At 49.8% G+C, this 25147-nt stretch overlaps 1 protein-coding gene and 5 non-coding genes across 6 annotated transcripts in view; 3 read left to right on the forward strand and 3 right to left on the reverse strand.

Annotated features, from left to right (window-relative positions):
* Positions 1–25147, reverse strand: part of LOC120375921 (zinc finger protein 850-like) — a gene marked incomplete at both ends in the record, with an annotated part of 362646 nt that overhangs the window by 93462 nt on the left and 244037 nt on the right. Inside the window, one exon of the mRNA XM_039496944.1 lies at positions 11298–11304. Coding sequence (XP_039352878.1) covers positions 11298–11304 — 7 coding nt within the window. The remainder of the gene's footprint in view (positions 1–11297; positions 11305–25147) is intronic.
* LOC120376049 lies at positions 1863–1978 on the reverse strand. The gene has a single exon (XR_005586973.1). It is a non-coding gene; the product is annotated as a U5 spliceosomal RNA (small nuclear RNA).
* Positions 7072–7145, forward strand: TRNAT-AGU. Its single transcript has one exon. It is a non-coding gene; the product is annotated as a tRNA-Thr (tRNA).
* On the reverse strand, positions 9050–9131 carry TRNAS-GCU. Its single transcript has one exon. It is a non-coding gene; the product is annotated as a tRNA-Ser (tRNA).
* On the forward strand, positions 13016–13088 carry TRNAF-GAA. The gene has a single exon. It is a non-coding gene; the product is annotated as a tRNA-Phe (tRNA).
* Positions 24243–24336, forward strand: TRNAI-UAU. Its single transcript has 2 exons — positions 24243–24280; positions 24301–24336. It is a non-coding gene; the product is annotated as a tRNA-Ile (tRNA).

Raw genomic sequence — 25147 nt, forward strand, 5'->3', positions numbered from 1 at the left:
CAGTTGTTATTCTGGGCCTTTGGGAGTGCTCTTTTCCACAGGCCCTGTACTTCTAGGTATCTTTGTCACACGTTCCTCCTTGTAAGCAAAGCTCAGCTCTGAAACTTTACTTGGGTCTCTCTGTGTTCTTGGCTTTCCCTGGTCTTTTGCAGCTGATCTGCTCTCTAGTCTGCTTTTGGGGGGCTTGGACCGGTGCCTTCCTTGGCTCTATGGGGACCTGCCTGCCTGCCTGCCTGCTCTGCTTCTTTCCCTGCTTGTAGCTTCTTGCCCGGCCCTTCTTCTCGGGCTCTTCCTCCTTTGACGGGAGGACGGCCTGTCCAAAACGCCTGTCTCACCTTGTCCCCTCGTCCAACAGGCATCCTCGCCCCCTGCCCTGGGGCCGCTTTGGCTTTCGCTGTCTGTTCCTGTCTCTTGGTGGCCACCCTGTCTGTGCTACGGAGACTAGGCTGTCACAACCCCATGCTGGAGGAGGGCTTTCCGTCGCTTGAGGCCCACCCACCGCCTCCCCGAATGCCCTTTAGCTACGCTGCGGGTTAGGGCGGCGTGGCCGTGTCGCCCAGCAGTGGGTTTTCCCTTTTGCACACCTCTGACGGACGGAGCTGTTTTGACTTAACTGTTCAGCACGCACCGACCCTCGGGCCTGGGCTGCACGGGGAACGTAAATCGGCGCGGCTACATCAGTCCGCGCCTTGGTCGGAAGAATTCTTCCGTCCACCTAGCTCCCGCCTTTCGGGGAGGTGGATGGCCGGCACCAACGAGGAAAACCCTCTCCAGGACCCTTCTCCGGGAACAGTGCCCTTCCGTTTGGGGAGATTATGCTGCTTTAAAAAAGAGAAATTGTTTAACTGCCTTTCTCTGAGGCAAGGTTGACTTTGTATTGCTTCCCTCATGGCTCCTTATAGCAGTTGTGTTCTGAAATCTTTAGGGTTTGACTTCATTTATGATGAAATCTTGCTGTAACTTTATTCTAATTTTCAATGAGTAACTAGACCTGAGCTGTTTGGTATGTTAGTGGAGGATTGTTTAAAAACCTGGGATTCCACTTTTGGCTGCCTTTCCATTACATTTCCTCTGAAAGCCCACCGAAAGCCTCCACTTCCCACATAACTCTCTCAAACCTGCAGTCATCAGGCACACAGAGGATGCTTACAGTTTCACTCCATACGAGTCCAGTTCCTTGCTGTTTCCTGTCTAACCACTGCACACATATGGTATCCCCTCCCTACCCGGAGCTGCTTCCTGGCTTTTGCGCTCAGGACAGGAAAACGAGAATGGAGAGGTAAGCTGTGCAGGGAACTCTTCCTCAGCTCGCATTCCACCCCCCAAGGGCCTTTCGAGGTCTTCTACGGACTTCAGGTTTCATTTGATTTCCAAGGTTTATGGGCTCATTAATTAGCCATCTCTCCTAATGCAGGGATCCCACGGGTCAGACCAAAGATCGATGGCCCAAAAGAGCTAAGAAACAGAAATAAAGGTGAGAGCTAGGCGTTACATTCAGATGAGCATCCAGAATCTAACTGTGCCCTGGCATGTTCAACGCTGCCGAAAAGAAGGAGCTCGTCAGATCCCTCTGCTAGCACCCAAATCTGGTGGCTAGTCGGTCTGCTGGGAAATAAGGAAAAGGAAAAGAATTAAAGGAGTCAGGCAATAACAAGGAAATGAAAAGGTTTGTCGAAGGGGTTCTGTCTGATTGACCGTCTTCCCAGCTACCCGTCCAAGTTAAAGACCTAGCCCAGTATCCTGTCTGCTGACAGCAGCCAATGCCAGGTGCCCCCTACTATACTTTTTTCATACTATAGAAAAGCCTCAGCCAGTGACACCAGCTCAGGGAGCACTCTTCTGTTTTTCTCACAGCAGGCAACAGCCTTGCCAAAGCAAAGCCTTAAAAAATTGGGTAAAAACTCATCAACATTCCTCTCCACGGAAATCTTTTGTAAAAGGTGAAAGATTTATACGAACTGAAGAGAAAGCAGAGTATGTAGAACACGTGGCAGAGGCGCTGCCGGGGCAACCGCCTACGCTCCCAAAACTCAGGGTGACTACTCTCCCAGCCCGTGTCAAGGCCTTTTGGGGCTGATGTCATTTGCATGGTTACACCCACCCCGGATTGCATGATGGGAGTGTTTGTCCAAATGGTCATTTCAGCTGCTGCGATATCCCCAGTCTCTTTGTTATTGGGACAGGAGTAATCCAGTGTATTTTTCTGTTGATTTTGGATTGAGGACAGAGTAACTGTACCTGGCATTTGAGGCCTGAGAGCATCACCCTCTCCTGAAAAGTACTCACCATTAAGGGGTATGGGTTCCTAACGGCCACTTGTGGTAAGAGATAGGAATGGATGTTTGTTGGTGCTTTGTAGGTGGTGCTGATTTTCTCTTTGTTGTCTCTGGTATGGAAAAATAGAGGCGGTTTCCAATCTCTTAAAATTGTTGTTAGTGCTGCAGTTGCTTATCCTAAGCTTATGCCGTTAGATCTCTTTCACGGCGTATTTTGGTTCTGAGAGGTAAAAGGTGTGTTGTTATGGAGTGAAGTAGCAAACGTCAGTTGCAGAGGTGGTGCATCTGCCCCCCCCCCATCCCAGAGTCCAGAATTTGCATAAACCCACCCACTGTCCTGTGACTAACAATCTCGCTCTGCTAACTCTTCCAGCAAAATAGGCCAAAGAAAGTGTATGCGAGCGCTGTACCACAGCCCCCGGTGCTTTTTTCGGTTCCTTCCCACAGAACTTTCGCTCCATAGCAGTCCAGTTTCTTCCTGTTGCTTGTCTAACCACTGCATACATGTGCTATACCGTACCCTGAGGTGATGCCCAGCTTTTGTGCTCAATACAGCGTTGCCCCTCTGTGGTGCAATGGGTCAGCGCGTTCAGCTGTTAACCAAAAGGATGGTGGTTCAAGCCCACCCAGGGACGACGCTAAGCCTGTGCTGCTTCCTTGCTTCCCCGAGGCCTGTGGGGGAGCCTCAAAGGTCCCATTTTGCTGCCTCTTGGCCTCAGTGCTTTCAGCTGGTGGTCCAAAGAGCGGACTGGATGCCATTCAGAAACCCATCTGCCAGCAGCCGTGCCGGAGGCTCCAGCTTAATCCTCAAGACCGAGCACAAAAGCTTTCAGCCGGGAACATTTCGCTCCCTTCCCGCCTCCGCCCAAGCAGCAAGGGAGAAGCGAAGGAGACAGGCCGGCTCAAAGACGCCTCCCTCCCACTTCCCTGTACGCTGTGCAAAGCTCTTGGCCTGCCTCATGCCTCGTCAGGAAAGCACGGCCATGCGGCCCAAGCCTGAGTCACGTCCGCAGCCTGGCCCGCCCCGGCTGACGCTGCGCAGAGCCACGCGAGTCAATGGCAGGTCGAGTCAGGAGCCTCGGCTCTTTCCCCTGACAGCCACACACCCAGCGCTGCCTAGCGCCCCCAGAGCCTCCCTCGTGTTCTCCCGCAGCAGCCGCCTGCCGGGGTGGTGGGAAAAGGGGACCAGGAAGCACTGCAGCCTCATTCCAGGACAGGAGGCCCTCACCACGCCTAGGCCTGCCTCTTGCCTTCAGCCCAGGCAGCCAGAGGTGCCGGGGAGCTCCCTGGCAGGCCGCTTCGCCTCAGCCACCTCTTGCCTCATGGCCTAGGCTCTTGGTGCTCTGCTGGTCACCGGCTGGGAAAAGAAACAAGCACATGCCTAGCAGAGGATGGTTTCAACCCATCAACCTCTGGGTTATGGGCCCAACACGCTTCCGCTGCACCACTCTGCTGCTTCTTTACTCCCTCCCCCTGCCACCTAGCTGCCACTATCCGGATTAGTGCCTTATGCGCTCTCTTGCTGGCAGGCAGATGCGCAGGCTGCTAGGCAGCTGCCCTGGTCACAGGATTTTACAGCTTCTACAGGGTAAAAAGGATCTATTTGGGGTTTGGACCCCATTGGGAGCTGGGTAGCTGAGTGCGGGAGACAGGAGCACTTCTTAAACAGTTTTCAGTTAAGCTTTCAAGCTTGTGGGGGACGAGGTTCAGCCTTGGATCCGTGTCTGCAGCAGGCAAGCGCGTCTGGCTCAATCGCTCCCCCCTCCCCCGCTGTATTAGCAGACTAAAACGCAGAGCGAACGCACACGCCTTGCAAAGGAACAGGAGCCGGGATCTCGAACAAAAGTCAACATTTTATTAAGATGACGTTCAAAGAAAAAAAAGTGTACAGTATAGAAGTTTCTGGTGCTCAGGGAACAACGTACAGCTTACCCAAGGGGTGCAAAGTTCGTTTTAAGATTGGGTGGCATAAGGAATACATAATCTGCAATAGCCCTGACTGGGGGGTAAAAGGTTAACGTACAGATACTGAGTTAGGAGGGTATGTTGTCCATATGAGGGCTACGTTCGGGTGTGGAATATGGAGACCCCAGCCACTGGTGACCCGGACACCCAGCTCAGGAGTCACAGCCAGTTCTGGCCAGTGAGAGGACAATGGGCTGCGGGGAGAGGACCCCGTGACCAACCTGTTCCGGCCAGAGGAGGGCGGAGAGGGGAGGAGGCCCAGGTAACCCTGTTTACCTTCAGAAAAGACAATGGACAGAGGTGGGGCTTGGGGCCGGGGATATCGGAGGCCCAGCTGGGAAGCAGGGGGGCTCGGGGCTGGCGAGGGGAAGCAGGCAGAGCCCACCTGGCTGCAGGGGGACTGGGATGTGCTGGGCTGAGGGAGGCCAGGCCTGAGGCCCTGAGAGTTTCCTGTGCTGGGTTCAACTCTCAATAAACCCTCCTGTTTTATGCTGGCTGAGAGTCACTCCGGTCTAGAGAACAGGGGGCATCAACCCCTTCGGGGGTGAGGAGGCCCAGGGGGTCCAGAGCGTGTGGACTCCCTGAGGGGGCCCACGGCGAGAGACAGACGTGCTAAGGCTCAGAGAGGTGCGGCTCTTGTGTTAGTCTCTTCTGTAGGGAGACGTTCTTCGCACAGATCCAACCTTGAGTTTATGAGAAGTTGGCACATGTCAGTATAAGATATGGCATCCTTCCACCTCCCTTCCCAGGGACCAATGCCTGCCTTTAGACACAGAGAAAACAATCTTTATTGCCATATACTTTCACTGTTTCTTTGCTTTAACCCCTAGGAATGTACCTGTTGGACAATCAAAGGAGTTGCTCCATTCCTGTGGACCTCAAATCAGAATTCAACATATATATTTTATACTACTAACATTTTATCAAAGTATTCATTAAATGTTAACTTGCTAACTTGAGACCATGGGTGGAGACATTATGTAACCTGTTCACCATTGGCTACTGTCTTATCTTGTCTTGGTGCAAAATCTATCCCGGGGTGTGGAACTGCCTTCCCCGTCACTTTCCCCCGCCCATGGAAAACCTATATATTCTATTGTAATCAACTGATTGGCAGTGTCTCTGAGCTTAATAAGCCAGGTGACACTCCGCCAGCACTGTGTGTAATAAACTCCTATTCTTGACCTCTACACGGTGTAGATTTATGTCCTTCACAGACATCTGCTGAATAAAGAGGAGATTCAGCATCCAGCACCCAGTGGTGCCTGGCTGAATGCGTCTCCTCTCCCTGCAGCTTGGTGATCTTTTGAGGAAATGGAGAAGACTGCCTTTGCCTCGCTGTACATTGCTTGCAAAACAAACAGTGTTGGTGACAAGTGTTGAAAGGAGCCATTAGACGAATGTGGAGACAAGAAAACATCCCCAACTGAACTTGCATTTGTGGATGCTGAAGCCACAACACGGAGCGCTAAACGCTATATGACCACGGCTGGTGTCAGAAGAGTCTCTGCCAAAGCCTTTTTCCACCAGCAGGGGCCTCTCTGTGCACAGAACTCCTGGTCAGTTGATGGCTGCAGGCAGTGGAGAGCTCTATTTTGGCATCTCTTTGTGTCTTTTGTGGTGAACATCTGCAGTGACTGTTAAAAGGCCTCTGGATAGTGGTCTTTGGGAAGAGCTGGCTGAAGAGCCTTCCTAGTAACCAGGAAATCCTGGCTTGGCTTGACAGTTCTTCCTTGCTGAACCTAATGTCTCTGTTGGCTCCTTTTTTGTATCTCTTTTCATAAAAAGAAAAGACCTGTCAGCAGAATCCTTCTAAGTGGTGGTTCAAGACAGAGAGAGCCTTCCTTGCGGCTAAGTCTTGGTGCCATGGGGCATGTCTCACCACTGCAGTGCCTCCTGTTGGCCATCCTGGCAATTAGCTCTGGTCCCCTGGTGCGCCTTCATCCAGTGGCATCTGGCTGCCATCTGTTCTATCATTAGGACCCATGTCGCTCTCAGCACTTCAATGTCCTCTTATGGACACAGCCCTCTGGCTGTGCCCCTCTCAGTTGTCTCCCCCCTTCCAGGGGGCAGCTGTCCTCTGCCCAGACACTTGCCTCAGTGGCCAGCTGCAGTCCAGGGTGTAGCCACCTGTGTCAGCAGCGACTGAGGCAAAAGGGGTGCACCTCCAACCCCTGCCATCTGTTTCCCTGGACCACTTCCCCACAGACCTAGCACCTTCCTCTGCCTTTGTATCAGGGCCTCAGTCTGGCAGCAGTCAGCCAGGAGGTCACTCACGCTCCCCTTACCCACCCAGCACTACTCTGATCATGGTGCCCTCCCTTCAGGGCAGCCAATCCTCCCTCCTCAAACTCCAAGGACAGACTGACTCTTGCTGTGCTGAGCAGCCCTTTATATATGGGCTGCTCCAGCAAGCCTTCTCCTGATTGGCTCTCCCAATAAGCCCTTTCCTGACTGGCTGAGTTCTGTGCAGCCTCTGCAAGGCTGCCTTAATCTTTCTCCTGCTTGTTTGGGGCAGCCACCCCACCACACTTGGAAAGCGGCAAATTAGAAATCTAGAGCTGAAGGAAAGGTTACCATGACTCAGAACTGAGCCGAGGTTGCTGCGACTGAAACACAGATCACTAACCACTATATGATCACAGTGGTTGGTGGGAGGAGCACATGTTAGAAGCCCTCTGTCAACTCAGCTGTGGCTTGCTGTGCACAGAGAGCCAGGCACCTCAAGGTCTGCAAGTCTTGAGGGAAATGGGGAATGTCTGTACTTTGGAATTTGCAGGTGTTGTCCTGGGCCATCAAATGGAACAGTTGTAAACACTTTTGTGAGGCAGGCACCATAGTTTAGCTGGCTAAAGCACTTGTCTAGTAAACAGGAGATCCTGGGTTCAATTCCCAGTGGTGCCTTGTTGTATAGCTTTCATCTTCTCTGCTCACATTTTCCTGTGTCTTTCTAGGAAACAGAAGAGACCTCCCTTGGTATCCAAGTAATTGCTTGCTAAGGAAAAGGCTTCTTTGGAGAGAGGCATTGGAAAGAATCAAATCACAAGCCTGGAGCTGATGAAAAGGCTGCTGTGACTGGCATTAGCATGGCGGTTGCTTCGACTGCAATTGCTGCAATACGAGAGCTTGCGCCACACGTCCTTGTGATTCGCTGGGGATGTCCACACACAGAGGTCATGTCACCTTCCTTTTGATTGTCAGTGATGAGAAATGGAGCAGCTGGGAGAAAAGTTCCAGAGAGCAGCACCGTGGCTAAGCTGGGCCAGGCACCTGCCAGGTAAAGTGGAGGTTAGGGATGCAGCACCCAGTGGTGCCTTAACAAATGTGTTTGCTCTTCCCACCTTTTGGTCAATCTTTTGAGGAAACAGAGAAGATGCCTCTGCCTTGCAGTGCAGATGCTTCCAAAAGAAATGGGTCGTTTTTTCTGACAAGTGTCGGAAGGAGGCACTTAAGAAACGTGGACAAGGAAAAGGTCATCGTAACTCAACTTGCATCCATGGCTCTTGAGGCCACAACGCAGAGCACTGAGCACTGTACGACCACAGCTGGTGACAGAAGGGACTTTTCCAAAGGCATTTTTCACTAGCAGGGTCCTCTCTGTGTGCAGAATTCTTCATCATTTGATGTCTGCAGGACCTGGAGATCACCCAGGCTTCAGTGTGAACACAAATATCTGCACCACAGTTTTAGTCCCTCAGCTTTAGCTCCATGAGCCCAAGTCAGATGACCCAGGCCAGCCCTGCTGCCATCTTTATCCCAGGAGAGATGGGTTCTAAAGGTATGTCTCCATTGCAATGTAAGCCCAGGTGTGGCATGCTGTGCTCAAAGCAGCACCTTGGAAGCCCCATATTCACCACTCTCATATTGTGATGACACGGTTTGTACAAAGTCTGCCTTGTGAGGTATCATTTCAAAAGTCTTGATCTGTTGTACATTAATATCGTGTTGGATTGTGTGTGCTCACATTGGTTGGGAAGTTATGAAGTTTTGCTCTGTGTGTGTTACTGAGATATGTTATGAGGTGGGGAAATGCCCCTCCACCAGACTTTCAGGTGCGACAAGGGAGGAGCCGGACTCGCTGCTGGCCCATTGAAGGGATTCACACTCCCAAGGACTATCCCAGGAACCGTGTACAATGCAGACTTCTCCGAGATAGCGCAGAGACAATGGACACTGCTTGACTCACATCATAGCAAAGGAGCTTCCTAGCAAGTTGGAAGACACTATGAAAGGGGGGTAGAGACATTATGAATTGGCCTCTCTCCCCCACAACTCAATATCTGTAAACACATCCGGAGGACAAACACTGAACTGAGATAAATCAGAAGAGAATAATAATAATAATAATAATAATACATTCATATCAAAGTCCCCAAACAGACGAGTATGGGTGTTTCAGCAGAAAATTTTCAGTCTGGGGGATTTTGTTTTCTCAGTCAGACCTTGCCAAGGGAAGCAGGGAGAAAATGTTTGAGTTGCCTCCTTCAGAACAGCTTGGCCTAGACACTAGCTCTGGTTCACTGTTCTGGCCTTGCTCAGGATGGGGGTATTTTAATTATTTCAGCAGGTTCCAGGGTGTTTGGGGGAGATGATGAGGATGTTCCCTTTTGAGATTAAAAACTAAGAAATACAGGACTAGAGAATTCTTTTTTTTTAAAGAAATCTGGGATTTAGACATTTAATTTAAAGCAAGGGAGTTGTGAGTTCCTGAGAAGGTTTTTGTTTGCAAGAGCAACATTGTTGGGTTTGTTATTGTACCAATGGGGGAGATGGTTGTCTATAAAGGAGGGATGAAGACTAAATGTGTCCGATGACGATGGGATTCGAACCCATGCGTGCAGAGCACAATGGATTAGCAGTCCATCACCTTAACCACTCGGCCACCTCATCAGAACTGCTAAAAGATAGACAGAAGGAGAAATCTAAGGCCAGCGGAGATAGGGACAATAAGGAGTTTTGAAACACTAAGTGGACGCAGGGGCTGAATGAGCTCCCCCCTCACATCTAGTGAGGAGCTGGGGGAAAGACTTCAGGAACAGACCGTGTTTGCACAGACACACCTACTCTGCCTAGCTATGCAGCATGATGGGGCCGCTTTCCCAAAATGACCAGTTTTGGCTGGTGGCGGGTTACAAATCACTTTAGGATTGAGTGGAATGAAATGTTATTATCCTTCCTGCAGGAGTGAAGGGCAGCAGAACATACCTAGTCGGTCCTGATGGAGGGGTAGGTGGGTGAGGAATAGCTTTTATTGGACTGCATAGAAGCAATTGAGGACGTCACCCTAAACCAGTGGTCCCCAAACTTTTCACACTGTGCCCTCTTAGCCATGGCCAAGGCCCCCCAGAAGCCACGGTCGAGAACCAGGGCTGGGAGTGGGGCTGTGGCTTGCTGGGGAGAGGGGTGCAGACACAGGGAAGGGGGTCACGGCTGGGCCAGGGGCTCAGGCTCAGGCTGAGGGCAGGGTGAGTGAAGAACTGGGACAGAGTGGGGCTGAGTGGGGCTCCCTCCGTGCCCTCCATGGGGGCTGGCTCAGCCCTGAGGTGCCCCCATGAACATTCCTCTGTGCCCCCCTAGGAGGCATGTCCCACATTTTGGGAATCACTCCCCTAAACTGACCCCTAGTCACCAAGCAGGGGCTAGTGATGCCAAAGCCCAGGGACATGGAGCTTTGCCAGAGTGGAGCCTGCAGGTCACATGCTGGGGCCTGACCCAGGCTCCGTGCTCTGGGACAGCTCTGAACCAAACCCAGGCAGAGCCCTCATCAGTGTGACACCACCCAGGGGACGCTGTCACTGGGGGAAACCTCCTTGCCCTCAGCACGTCCTGGGACTGACCTTGGACCTTTCAGCCCCCCTGTTCCATGCCAGGAGCTTCCTGTAGTGAGTCACCTTAGCAGGACACCGGGGAAAGCCTTACACCCCCCCGCCCACAAAGGAGTCCTGCACCCCCAACTTACACAATCACCAGTGACTCTCAGCCAGCGCTGTAAAACAGAAGGTTTATTAGTGGTCTGGAATCCAGCCGGGGAAAGTTCTGTGTTCGCACAGGAAGCAGGAAGATTCAGCAACGTCCATCTTGGGGGGGACCCCGAACTCAGAGCCTGGGCTCTCCCGTCGAGTCCCCAACCCAGCAGACTCCTTGCTTCCAACAGCCCAACTCAGCCAGGCCCTTTCCCCTCGTCTGTCCTTTGTTCTGTTTCCCTGGCAACCTGCTCACCTGGCCTCCACCTCGTTCTTTGTTCTCCGACTCATCCCAGCCAGCTGGTGTCTTGCAGCAGGTGCGCCCCGGCCAGCGGTTGCTAGGAGACAGAATTTGTGGCCATTGTCTGGGCCCAGGCAGCTGGACAGCAGCCACACCTGCCCTTTGGGGGTCTCTGCAGAGTAAACACCCTTGTCCCAGCACCGAAATCAGTTGTCCCAAAACTTTTGAGGGTCACGCCCCCCCTTACCCCTGTCCATGCCCCCCATGAGCCACGGCTGTGAATAGGGCCACTGCTACAGGCGAAGGGATGCAGACAGGGGTCAGGGGGCTGAGGTAGGGGCCAGAGCTGGGGGTGAGGGGTGAGACCGGCAGTGTAGCCCCAGGAGAAGGGCTGGGAGTGGAGCCCTGGGAGCACTGCCTTCAGCCAGGGCCAGCAGCTGGGGCTGGGGCCAGGCAGGGCTGCCCAGAGGCGGGGGAAGTGAGGCAATTTGCCCCGGGCCCCACAGGGGCCCCGCGAGTCGCTCTGGGTTTTCGGCACTTTGGCCGGTGAGTACAAGCACCACAAGTGGCCGGAAAAGGAAAAAGCCGCGATTGGCAGTGATTAGGCTGCTCTACTGCCACCACTTCATTCTTCTGCAGCAATTTGTTGGCAGGTCCTTCCTCCGAGCGGGACCCGCCGCTGAAGACCCGGCCCTGCCCCAGGCCCCCTGAATCCTCTGGGCAGCCCTGGGGCCACGACGGAGCTGGGTGGCTCTCCCTCCCCACCCCCTGTGGGGGGCCTGCCTGGGCCCCAGTTGCATTCCCCTGAATGTTACTTCATTACACCTGGCAGGATGCACCCACATTTTGGACCTCTGACCTAGATAATCGTGCAACAAATAGGGAAAATGAGGCATACCCAATATGCATAGAAAACGTTCAGGCAATTCCCGCTTCCTCACGGGTGTCAGTGGGGTCTGATCTGGGCAACAGCACAGGGAAAGTGGGAAGGTTTCCCTTTGGAAAAATAAGCTGCAAAACATCCCCTGTGTTCCCGCAAAAGCCTCTCATTTATCCCTTAACCCCTCCCCATGAAAATCTCCACCCTGCCCTGGCCCACAGAGACCCCTCACCCCAATGTCGATTTTTAACTTTTCTTACTTTTCCTTGGCCTTGTGCAAACATTGTTCCCATCAAAATCATCAAAGGCTTTTACAATGAGAATGAGAAAACAATATAATCACACCCAAAGAAACCGCTATCGACCTCCCCACCACACACAGTTTGGGTCTGAATTTTCTACTGAAATGTTGAGACAATAAGACTCTCACTGCTCTTGTCCAGTAACAAACCTAAACCTCCCATGCAGTACCTGGGGCATTTGTGTCTGACCCATCAAGGCTTCAGCTCTTTTGGTGAGATTTCCAGCTGCCCAATCCTGCTGCTATTCCAGGGGAGCAATTCCTGGCTCCTGTCAGCATTTATCTCAGCCCCGTTCTGTGCATCACAGGTTTCTCCGGGAAAGGGCAGTGAATGGTTCTAGGGTCCAGTGATCCTCATTCAAATCACGCTAGAACCTGAGACTCCTTCCCCTTCCCCAGGCTGTGGGCGGGGAGACATTTCACAGAGCTCTCGGAGCCATAGCACGTGGCTAAGGAGAGAGAAAAGCCTCATACCCCCTCTGCTCTGGGGGCTGGGTTTAGTCCTGAAGCCTCTGCCCCCCACCTAGTGCCTATGGCTCATCCCTGACCCTTGCTGCTGCTCCTTGCTATAGACTGTGAGAGGAGCGGAGGCAGCGCAGGAGCCTTTGAGGGACGCAGATCTGAGGCTTTGGGAGAGACACATTGTCTGAGACATCAGAGCGCTGCAAACCCTGCAGCCACCCCCTCAGTCCGGGGTCTTTTCCAGCCCTGAGTCTGGGCAGCCACGATCCCTCCCCAGAGCAGGTGCCCACAGATAACAGCCTGGAAATAGGCGTCTGAGACTAACTCCTGCTCTCCCTGACAGGGTCTCCCTAGACCAAGTGGCGTCCCATGCAAGACGTGTCTTCGTGCCCCCACCCTGCTCCATATGTTAAACTATTGAATACCTTATTTTTGGTTGCATTTGTAGCTCATTTCATGATTTTGATGCACAGTTTGGATGCATGATTTTCTCTGTCATATAAGACAATAAATGTTCATGCTAGGATGTGTAAATCTGTATTTATTCATGCCATATATAAGCAAATAAAAAAATCATTTCCTTTAAGCATATAGAAACTTTTAATTTTAACAGTAACTAAAATGTACTAACATCTAGTAATGGAACTGTCACCAGCACAGGGTGGGCCGGTATTAAATAGTGTTACAGTCGGAGACAGCGTTAGGATGTTAACCCCAGGCCTTTTGTTCAAAGGTCGCTTCTCTCACCTTTCCCCCATGAACTGAAGCACAGCATTTGGGAGATCCAAAGACTAGTTAATGACATTTCCGAGTGCTAAAATATCAAGCGATGTCCGTCTTGCATTGGCCATTATTGACTGGAGAGATGGTTTATTGAGAATAAGCTTCAAGGTGAGAAGCAGCAGCCCGAAAAGGCCTCCTGCAGGTGCTGAAGTAGCTCAGTTGGGAGAGCATTAGACTGAAGACCTAAAGGTCCCTGGTTCAATCCCAGGCTTCAGCAGACTTTATCATCCCTCTTTCTGCAACAGTGGGCTGTTTCCTGAAACACAGCAGTTTCTTTACCCAATGCAAGTCCCTCATTTCAGGCTTAACAGCAGGAAAAGGCAGCATTGGCTTCTGCACCCAGTTGGCCCACCTGACAGTTCTTTCTTCTCTTGCTCTTCCTTAGCAAGGGAAGAAAAAGCAGCTCTCCCTCAAGCTGGAGTCACAAGGGTGATGTAAGGATGACTTCCTGAGCCCTGGCTCCAGTCCTCTGCTCTTCCAGCTGACCCATTGAAGAGCTGCGGCCATGTTCTCCAGGTTCGCCCCTCGGTGTGTGCCAGGGTGAGCACCACCTAAGTGCATGGAATTTGAGGGCAGGGCAGGGCAGTGCACTGTGATGGAGTTTCTGTAGTGTAGTGGTTCTCACGGTAACCTGACATGCAAAAGGGCCTCAGCCCAAAACCAGGCAGAAACATGCTGGTTTCCTTTTCCCAGCTCCCCATGCTGTCCAGCAAGGCGCTCCTCCTTCTGCCACTGGCCTGTCCCTGGGATAACCCCAACCCCTGCATGATGGATGGTGGTGATATCAGTGGACAAAGTACCTTGGCGTCAGCCTGGGGAAGCTAGAGGAGTTACGCCAATCACCTTTTGAATGCTTGTGGCTTGGCCTCCTCTGCCCTTGGAGGTTGGCCTGCAGAGGCCGGCTCCTCTGTGAGACTTGCCAAAGGAGGGAGTGAGGCAGGAATGTTTTCCCAACCGTCAGAGGAAACTCTTCTATGATGAGCACTACCTGGTGCAGGTCTGTAGCGAGGTTGGCTTAGAGGACGTGTTTCTCCACAGTGGAACCAGTGGAGGGCGGGTGGTAGCCTCCTATTCCTCTGACCCGAGCTCACACCAGCCGCAGAGGATACACCTTTCTGCGAGGACAGGCCAGGAGTCGCACTGACCGGATTTCCGTGAAGGAGAGCACGTCGACAGCCCAGTGCAGGGTGGTGCCTACGGAGTGTTCGGATCACGCAGCTCTCACCGTGTGCTCAATGTGGGCAATTCCCTGACCCACGGCAGAGGATATTGGAAGCTGAACATCCAGAGCTTGCAAGATAAAGGAGCAGGGGGGCGAGGCCTGGAGGTGTTGGCAGAACAGGAAAGCATCAGAGGGTTCTGTGGTTACCAGGGGGATTGGTGGGAGTCAGTGAGGGAGGAGTTGGCAGCTTTGCTCTGGTGGTCAGGGTAACACCGCAACATTAAAGAAACCAACAGTGCCAAGTCCTGCAGCATCATCTGTGGAATTTCCACAAGAGCATCCAGGCAGGGGAGCCAGTCAGTGTGTGACTGTACGACCGGATCAAGCAACAGCTGGCTAAGTTCCAGGAGATAAGGCTGCAGCTGGCTGATTTGAGCAAGCGCACCGAGTAAAGGGAGGGGCGGCCTCCCCTGACATTTGCAACAATTGAAATCCCCCCGACACCAAACACCAGAGGAAACTAACATACCCCAAGGAGGTCCCACTGAGATGTGAACTCAGATTCCAGGATTCAAAGTCCTGAGTGCTGCCCATTACACCATGGAACCTGCAGCTACTTTACTTTCTCAACCTCTGTGACTTTTGGCTGGTTTGCACTCTGCAATTATTGCTTCCCACCAGTGGCTTTCTCTCGCAGGACTCTCTCTCCTCCTCCATCCACTGTGGTCCTGCTCCACCAGATCCACGGGTCCTGCCCTGAGTCCCCGCATCCCCCTGCTTTGTCTCCATTCCCTGCAGGCAGCAAAAACGTCAGGGTGCTTGGGGCTCCTCTTCAACAATACAACACACAATCTGCTTAAGCCCCCACCCAGTAACCTGAGGAAACTAACCCTGGCCACTGGTGCCTCTAAGAGGCGATACTTTCCCCACTCACACACACTGAGTGTAGAAAAGAAACTAAAGGAGGAAAATCACCTTGTATTAACTTGGGAAAACACCACAATCAGGATTCATAACACAACACTATGAGCAAAACACCCACCCACAGTGTGCTGGGCAGTGGCCTTTTGCCTCGGGCTCCTAAATCCAGACACCAGAAGATCTTTGGATGTGCCCCTCCCTTCACTGCACCTCACCCACAGCTGCTGTCCTGGGTCAGTGAAAACCCAGAGTTCACCTCTCACCTCCTGGGGGGAAAGCCCCTTTCTCCCTCCGCTGTCTGGCCACATTGCCGGCCACTTGCCGTTCCACCCTGTCACCGCTCTGCTGGCCACCCTCTCTGCTCTGGGACATCTTGTGGTCCCACCAGGAGCGGAACAGGCTCCCTAAAAGTAGCAGCCACCAGAGCCCGAACAGTAGCCCCATCCCTTCCACTCAACGCCACACCCCTGCCCCCCCCCGTCTCCCCCCGGACCCCCACCGACGCAGCCGCTTACCCCACGACCCCATTTCCCGCTCACTGCTCTATGCCCTCCCCTCCCCGCCCTTTCGGTCATTACAAAGTGGCAAGGCAGAGCCCTCCCATTTTTAAAAGCCCTGGGGTGTTGTTCTCCCCTGTTCAGGCACCCCTGGGTCCCTGCACTTCACACAGCTCTCCCCGATTTCAGCTGTTAGTGAGGGAGCCTCACTGCTAGTGCAGATTGGGCAGTTTCTTGCATGAGAGACACTGTCCCAAAGCAGGACTAATGCTTAGAGCTGGTTATCAGTGACTTCAGATCTGTTGGTCTGCAGCAAGACTCTCCATTGAGTCTTAACCAGCTCTGTTATTACACAGGGAAGAACAAAAGGGTCAAATGTGCCTGGAACCCTTAAGAAGAATCCACCCCACTGTTGGGGATTTTCTAAACCCTCCTTATAACCCATGCACAAGACCCCAAGACTCTGTCTCGCAGGCCCAAGTGAGTTGGCTTGGCTTGGCATAAGCAATAGGCCTAGCATTAAGTTGGCTTAGCATAAGTAACAGTAGGCTACTATAGACCAAGTGGAAAATTTGTAATAGTATGATATGGCGTAATTAAAGAGGCCTATAGAAAAGGGGAACCAACGCCTACTGATAATTGTGAAACATGGCCTAGTATAACAGCATATTAGCAATGGAAAATTAATAAAGAGTCTTGTACAATGTAGCCGCACGTAGGTGGGCGCACATGTAGTTGGGAGGGGGCTTGCTGTGCAACTCTATTGGAAGTAGTTGTATTGGGCAATTTGGTAAACAATAAGGCGTTATTAACAATTAAGATCCAGACCCCCACCCATAGGGTCAGAAGCAAACTGCATCCTAACCCCTGCCTTTCAGGCCCAGGTCTGTTAGCAAAACCCAATTGCTATATAGAACAAAGGTTAACTTCTGCAATTCTTGTCTGTCTATATCAGGGGCATGAGGGGGGGGGGTGATGAAGAAACCAGAGAAAGGGGAACTGAGGGAAGCTCAGCTAGAATGCTGAGCCTTATCCAATGCAACCGCAAAGGAGGGGTCTTACAGGCAGGCAGACTACCAACGAAAACTGCCCAGAAACAATAAAAGGAAACACCATGTATGAAAAAAACGGAAGTAGCTTGCAAATGTCACAACTGATACTCCCAAATAAGGGTATTTTAAGTAAATGCTAATTTGCGGTTTTAAACTTTATAAGCTTGGTAAAATTTGTAACAGGCAGAGGGGAGTTTTAACCCTCTCCCTGCATGCATGCTTGTACTATAATAAAAGTGCCTCAGTGTGTCTGACCCAAAATCAAAGGCGTGGTCAATTTTTCCACGACAATTTGGGGGCTCGTCCGGGATCCACAGATGACATCCCTGGATCAGAGGATCATGGGCAGTTCCTTCCAACCCCAGGGCCCATCTGAGAGGTAAGAGACCTTTGAAATCTCTGCTGCTAGGGGCTTGGAGGAGAACTGGTCCGTAGGCTCTGGCTGGGGTAAGTCATAAGCTGGATCCAACCTTGGGACATGGTCAGACGCACCTGAGGCCCTTGCTAAGGCCTTAATAGACTCGAGCTGGGGTTTGGGAGGGAATGGGAATTTAGGCTGATCTGTAGGCTGAGCTACAGTCAGTCTCAAGGCAAGGCAAGGTTAGGCTGATCTGTAGGCTGAGCTACAGTCAGTCTCAAGGCAAGGCAAGGTTAGGCTGATCTGTAGGCTGAGCTACAGTCAGTCTCAAGGCAAGGCAAGAGGTGTGCCGGCAGCCCCTCGGACCACGCTCTTTGGGTCCGGAGAAAACTGATCGCCTATTAGAGCTGGGCGTTCGGCGTCCCGGAGCCACTAGGTTGGGAGGGACCAGGGGTAGTTTCCGCCCTGGCGAGCTGTGCCAGGAAACGTGCCTGTGTGTGTGAGGCCGTGCGGCCTGTGTGTGTGTATAAGGCCGAGCAGCCGGAGTGTTGTTGGTTGTGGAAAGCAAGCTCCACAACCCGCTTGAAGAGAGATTGAAAAGCTTCCCTGACTGGCAGGCTTTGGTAAGTGGCTAACCAGTCAGGGTGCTTGTGTTGTTCCCTATCCTGTGTCCCTTACCCCTCCATATCCCCATGGCCCTGTGACCGCCCTTTGAGCACTGCCTTGTAAAAGGCCACAGAGTCCCTCTTTGTTCCCCCCGGAGCCATAAGCTCCCTTCCCTTCCTCGGAGAGGAGGGAAGCCCCAGGAAACCGTACCGTCAGCTCAAAAGCTACTGCAGCACCGTTGGCTTGCAGGCTGGTGCCCAGGGCTGGAGAGAGACGTACGGGGACCACGGGTTGTTCTGTCAGCCCGCCCCCCCTTGTCCGCCTTCCTGCAGGTTTGCTAGAGGGAAAATGCCTGGGAACCTGCTCCCTTGTGTTCCTGCCATGAAAAAAGGGCAGGCCGAGTTGGGCCATTAGTGTAGAACTGTGGTAACCCCCGAGTTAGCATCCTGGTGTGATTGGCTTGAGTGAAGTGTGCTGTGGTGAGCATGGGGGCCAAAGGATCGAAAGTCCTGCCGGTCCCACCCCAAGGCACGCCTGCTGCTTATATGTACGTACATTATAGGTCGTCGACGTGTAAATATTTAGAAAAATGGAATTGGTATACCAGAAATGATCCAAAACTGCAATTTCCCCTGAAGGGAAGTTTTGACCTTGACGGGATTGTACACCTCAGGGGTGCACTCCTTGTCAACGCCATGCCTGTATTGTGAAGGTTGTTTTGTGTCGGTTATAGGTTTGGGGTTAGAACCCCGAGGTAGAAGTCGCTATGAACCCTGGGGAAGTGAGTAACCCCGGAGTGGTCCTAGAGAATAAGGTTGGCCAAGGCTCCCGTCAGCAATAGGCAGACAGTGGAGGGGCCGTAAAACTAGCTGTCAGTAATTGAAGCTAACAGCCCGTAGATGTGCCAGTGAATGCTGAAATAATTGAGCGTTACACCCTGACTGCTGGTGAGAGAGGCAAAGGGGTGTGATGTGTTTTGTTGTATGTTTTGTCCACTGTGCTAGCATGTCTGTTAAGTGTTTTATAGTTAGCCCTTTGGGGATGCCTGTCAGCTAGGTTGTAATTGTCTGCCCGGTATCCGTAATGGGGGCAAAAGGGGAATCTAGGTAGATTCCCATGCCAGAGAATGGCACTCCTGCCACGTATATATACTCATATTATGGTCCTAGAAAGTAGGCAGGGAGCTGTTGCCCGGCCTCCACTGGCCCCGAGGGGAAGAAATATCAAAAGATTTGCTTTGTGAATTAAATTGTGCAATCTGTTGTACCCCAAATGGTGTGTATCTGGATGTGTCTGATCCCGCTCACAATGAGGTCCTGGCAGGTTTTCAGAAGGACACTCTGAAGGAGCAGACTGACCCCAGCCCTTCCTCGTTGCAACAGGAACAGCTGGTTAAAGTCTCTCCCTCCCTGTGGGCATTGTGAGCCGATCATGCCAACCGGGTTGGGCACATTGGGGCTGCCCAACTGGCTGAAATTTGTCTAAACCCAACAGGACCACTTCCCAAAGTGTAGTAAACCCTCTCTCAAACTAGACCGAGAGAGGAATTTTACTGTGCTGTTCATGCTGTTGTTTTCAGTGCTGAGGGGTTGTCACCGGCTCAGAGAAGGATTGTATTAAGTCTAGACATATAAAATGTTATTAATAAATAATATGCATCAAAATGTGATGTGTGTATGTAAATAGATAGATGGGGGTTAAGTCAAAGCCCGCCCTCCTTGCTAAATTGGTAGTGAAACAATGCCTGTGCCCATGAAAAGAAAAATTTTAGCAAGAAAAAGGATCGGGCCCATACAAGCAGGCAACCGCAGTTTGAGGAAGTTAAAAGAAGGAAAGTTAAAATTAACTCTGTAGTTATTGGAGGAAATTAAGCAATAAGACTGTCTGTGAATAATCCAGGCAAGAGGTTATATAAGTAAAAATCATTTGACTGTAAAAGATAGTCAATTTTGTTAAAAACACGTATGGTGGGTACAATCTTTGTTTTATAATAAATTGGTGTTGTTTTGGGGTTGTAAAACAAACAAAAGAAACTAGTGTTAATTTTGGTATTTAATATTTGATTCTTAAGGTAATGTAATGTGTTATAAAATTTTGGTAAGAGATTTTAAATCTGTTTTGGTAACAAATAGCAACAGTGATTGTGAACTTAATATACTGGACACATTGTAACAAGTTATGTGAAGCTTCACAGATCTAGTATGGTCACATGCCTTTTGAAGGCCACTCCCAATTGAAAGGCCAGATTAAGCTTTTCTAAAATTTGTACCAGGACACCTAATGCAACTATTGACAGTGCCCTGATGGCTTTGGCTCAGATGGACATTCATTTGTTAAATAACACAATGCTTAATTATTGCAAGAGACTAATGAAATGTGTTAGGTCTTTTATATACAATAGCTCTGCTGCTTGCTGAAACTAGAAGGCTGAATCTACATGGAAGTCCACCAGTGAGAAACTACTCTGGCTTCATTCTGAAAGACTCTTATCAAATCCTGTTAATTACCAACACTGCTGTGAAGTGCCGAGAACTGACTACCTGCCCATGTTTCTCACTGTAATGACTCTCCAACTGATGAGCGGTCTATCTTTCCTTCTGGCGTTGTTGCTCCTTCTAGACAACAGGAGTAAAGGACAGGGTAAAGATGTGGCAACTTTTCCTTTGTCTGCTGACAAACCCACTGAGCCTTTGAATCTTACTAAGAACACAACCTTTCCACCTGAGGACATAATAAAGCCTCCAAGCAAGCAAGGTGATAGTGCTAGCAACCTCTCCCTTGCTGCCTCACTGCCGGACAGCTAAGTGAATTAAGACTACGAAATCTCGAAGAATAGCTTGGAAGCTAGCCAAAACTACCTGAAAATGAAACTTGTAGTGTTCCTCAAACTCTCCTCCTTAATGAACTTAGGTGGGATGGGGCTGATGGAGCAGCTGGATGGTCGCTCGGTAGCGCCCAAGACTTTGTTGCCTTGCTTTGCTCATGTGACCCATGGTTTGGCCCACGTGAGCAAAGGAGGGATGATTGCACTGGTGTCACGACACTAGTAGTACACAATAGTGGTAAGCCAGTCCGACTAACCGCAGCTCACCCCACTCTGTGGGGCCTGTCTGTGAATATCTGGATTGACTTTATCAACATGCCAAACGGTTGCTCATATGAATATGTGTCTGTATAGTCTCTGGATGGATTGGAGCCTTGCCTTGTGCAGAGGCTGCCTCCATCACAGTAGCAAAGAAATTGTTTAGGGATTTTTATTCATGATTCGGTCTCCTGTTTCTATAAACAGTAACCGAGGTATCCACTTTATGGGTCAGGACATGCAGCAAGTCTGCAAGACTCTCCACATTGAGCAGCATTTACATTGTGCTCACCACCCTCAGAGTGTAGGGGCAGTGGAATGGGAAAAGGGGAACTTGCAGACAAACTAGCCAAATTGTGTAAGGAAACAATCTTTGAAATAGATGCGTTTATGATAGGTAGATTAAATGCAAGTTTCTGGAATCTGCCATGATACTCATGAAAGGGTCCCCTTTGCTATTTGGTTACCTATTTGGTAAATAACCAAACATATATCCACAGAACTTGTCTGTTTTCCTGCCTAGAGGCCATTCCTGTAGCAGATAACATCACCTGTACCTTATTACAGTATTCTCCCTCTCGTACTACAAACCCAGAGGCATCGCAGAAAGTTGTCCACGTATATAACCAATAGCTGTGGTATAGCCCCTATAGAAAAGAGACCCAAAGGGATTCAAATAAATTATACTTAATGCCACGTTAGGAACTATCAGGTTTATTTTACCGTTAACTCCCTTTCAAATTGCCGCTATTTGTCCAAGTATTTGTGAAACCCAACAGCCTGAAGGTAAATTGGGCCAACTGAAAAAGTATACCCAGTATTATTTCTGGGGCGCAGTTAACTCAGGTGTAGGCAGGAATGGGTGGATTGCACGTTATTTCAGCCCTTAGTTCTATAACCCAAAAGGTATTAAGAGGTGGTATTAAATATCACTAATGCTGAAAAGGAATTGCAGTGGGATCTGGCATGTTTGGGATTTCCTGAGTGACCAGCTAATGGCCATTCAGAGTAATCTTAAGCACCAGGCTTGGCCCACGGCCCTTACAGACATCTCAGGAGTACCATCTAACCTGTGGTCATGAAAGCATAATTGGAAATTCTCTGGGCAAAAGTGTGTGCATTCACAGTACTCCTTCCAAGCATATGGACCAGTTAAAGAAAGTGTAAGCTTCCACATACCGAATCCTGCCAGGCCCGTGGGAAGGATGCATATAAAATTGGGTAATTCACCAAGACATTTGGGAAATTAAGCCACCTAATATGCCTAGCCAATTCATAGTTAGTGCTCCTAAAATATCAATATTTGGATTGGAATAGGTAACCAATAGATGCTCTCCCCATTAAAACCCCCACAGCTTCAGTGTGTATGTAAACTGAAGCCAAAAGAAGTTCTCACAGTTTTGTTAGAAAAATATAAAACAAAAAACTATCCTAACAGAACACCTGCTTCTTTAAGCTAATAATAGTTGTGTGCTTGTAGAGACCACTATTTACAAAACATACATTTAATCTCACCACTGCTGCAGACAGACATATATTAAATTGGCCTAAAAAAAAAATTTTACAACCAGCCCTTTAGGCTTAAATACCCTTTAATTGGACTACCCTAGTACCTGACTGGTTCCAAAATTTGTTTGCAGTCTTACCAGTAGCACAAAAAATTTCTAAACTTCAATGGCAAATTCACATAGTTCAGAATATATATCAAATTAAAAAATAATGCTTTTAATATAGCCTATAGGATTTCTATTTTGTGTACTAAATATGATGTTTTGTGTTTTGTAACCATTTAGTAATCCCAACCCCATTGCTTTATTGCCATAGAAATGTTATTGCTTTTATGTTATTGTTGCCTTTGTAATGGATGCATTTATTATTACTTGCCCAGTCCTAAACCTGCTAGATTTAATGCATAAGAGCGAATGAAGCTAATAATTGTTAATGAACTTTATGGCAACAGTTGGAAAGAAAGGAAGTCAGGAGCAGTGATGAATGTGTATACGGATAAGCAGGAAAAGAGGGAAAATACGGTGGGCTTAAGACTTTGACTAGGCTCTTGAACCTAGACTTTGATAAGTTTGTCTTCAGACTGTGTTAAACTTTGGTTCAACTTGTCTCTGTGTATAAGGAAAAGAGAGGAGGGGACAGAGTGATGAAAGAGTGATAGAAAGTTGCTCCTGTGTGTCAAAAGGTAAAAGGAGTCACAGTGGAAAGTTCCCAAAATGGAACAGTGGTTTTTCTGTACAAAGGGCATGTGGGGGCAGGAAGATGTGGTCAGGGCCCCAGAAAGAGGAACTAGACTTGGATAAAGGGAAACCAGAATATCTATTATATTATGACAGCTGAGCTTGCTTTTGGAACTACAGAAAAGGTGGTGAACCAGTTAAACCACCCCAGGGCCCTAACTGGTTCTTAATCGGTACCAAGAAAATAAGACAGGGTCTCTGGATAGAACTAGGTAATCTATGGACATTATGGTCCTTAGAACCCCCTCAACTCCAGTCCGTCTGAAAGCTTAACCCTGGAGAAATTGTTATTGACCATGATCATATTTGTTGGGAAGATAACGGCCACATAACAACCCTTGCTTCCCAACCTTTTTAATATTCACATTGAGGAAGTTGATGCAAAATGCATCAAAAGGAGGGGGTTGTTGGGGATTTTCTAAACCCTCCTTATAACCCATGCACAAGACCCCAAGACTCTGTCTCGCAGGCCCAAGTGAGTTGGCTTGGCTTGGCATAAGCAATAGGCCTAGCATTAAGTTGGCTTAGCATAAGTAACAGTAGGCTACTATAGACCAAGTGGAAAATTTGTAATAGTATGATATGGCGTAATTAAAGAGGCCTATAGAAAAGGGGAACCAACGCCTACTGATAATTGTGAAACATGGCCTAGTATAACAGCATATTAGCAATGGAAAATTAATAAAGAGTCTTGTACAATGTAGCCGCACGTAGGTGGGCGCACATGTAGTTGGGAGGGGGCTTGCTGGGCAACTCTAGTGGAAGTAGTTGTCTTGGGCAATTTGGTAAACAATAAGGCGTTATTAACAATTAAGATCCAGACCCCCACCCATAGGGTCAGAAGCAAACTGCATCCTAACCCCTGCCTTTCAGGCCCAGGTCTGTTAGCAAAACCCAATTGCTATATAGAACAAAGGTTAACTTCTGCAATTCTTGTCTGTCTATATCAGGGGCATGAGGGGGGGGGTGATGAAGAAACCAGAGAAAGGGGAACTGAGGGAAGCTCAGCTAGAATGCTGAGCCTTATCCAATGCAACCGCAAAGGAGGGGTCTTACAGGCAGGCAGACTACCAACGAAAACTGCCCAGAAACAATAAAAGGAAACACCATGTATGAAAAAAACGGAAGTAGCTTGCAAATGTCACAACTGATACTCCCAAATAAGGGTATTTTAAGTAAATGCTAATTTGCGGTTTTAAACTTTATAAGCTTGGTAAAATTTGTAACAGGCAGAGGGGAGTTTTAACCCTCTCCCTGCATGCATGCTTGTACTATAATAAAAGTGCCTCAGTGTGTCTGACCCAAAATCAAAGGCGTGGTCAATTTTTCCACGACACCACCGAGTACAACACTTGTCGCTACCTGCTCTCAACTCCACTGAGACTGTTTTGGGGTCACTCCTTGGCTTTATCAGCTTAGGGGTCTTGGAGAATCACAATTAACAGGTGCTCCAGTGGCACAATTGGTTAGCGCACAGTACTTATAGGGCAGTGCTGGAAGGAGCTATGCTGAGGTTGTGAGTTCAAGCCTCACCTGGAGCACTGGTTTTCATTAACCAAGTGGCATCACCACCTCATTTGCCCCTGGAATGTAGAATTGCAGCCCTGGGGACACTGAGGAAGGGAGTAGTAATAATGACCCATTCAATTATTACCTCCTGTACAGAGCACAGGTCAGAATCTACCATCCTTTCTCTCCCCCCCATCCCCTGTGCCAGGATCCTCAAGCAGAGCCTGGAGTCCTGCCCATGGCATCTGTACTATTGACACAGACTAAGTGACAGGGACAAAACACTCAAATCCCGCCTGCTGCGGGGAGCCAGGTTTGATCTTCAAATTCTGTTGTTGGTACATTTCCAGGCCTGGGAATGTCCCACAACAGCATTGAATGGGAAGCTGCCTGCAGAACAGTTACACTGCACAGAGCTCCTGTGGAGGAGGGTGGGAATTAGTAACATTTTGAGGATCGTTTGGGAAATGAGCCTTTGCTGACAAGGTTTGTCTCTGTTCATATTTCACCTTCAGGTGGTATGTTGAGGGATCTTTAGTGTATTTTTGGGAGGTTAATAACTATCTCCTCAACTTTATTTACTCAACTTAAAAATTGGTGTCACTTGATTTTTGCATCTCCCTGTGAAAATACAACTGACACGTGTGGCTTTCTACAGGGGGTCATGATGTTAAAGTTGAGGAATTCAGTCTCTGTACTTCTAGAACGGGGGTTTGCTTTTTTACAGCTGCCTCACTGCCAGGCACACTGGGCTGTTAGCTGCACCCACGGTCCTTGCCAGGGGCCCCTGCTGAACCCTGGGCGGCTGCACTGCAGTGCTGGGGTGACACTGCAGGTGGAGAA

Source organism: Mauremys reevesii, linkage group 12 (assembly GCF_016161935.1).
Source record: "Mauremys reevesii isolate NIE-2019 linkage group 12, ASM1616193v1, whole genome shotgun sequence".
NCBI classification, from domain to species: Eukaryota; Metazoa; Chordata; order Testudines; family Geoemydidae; genus Mauremys; species Mauremys reevesii.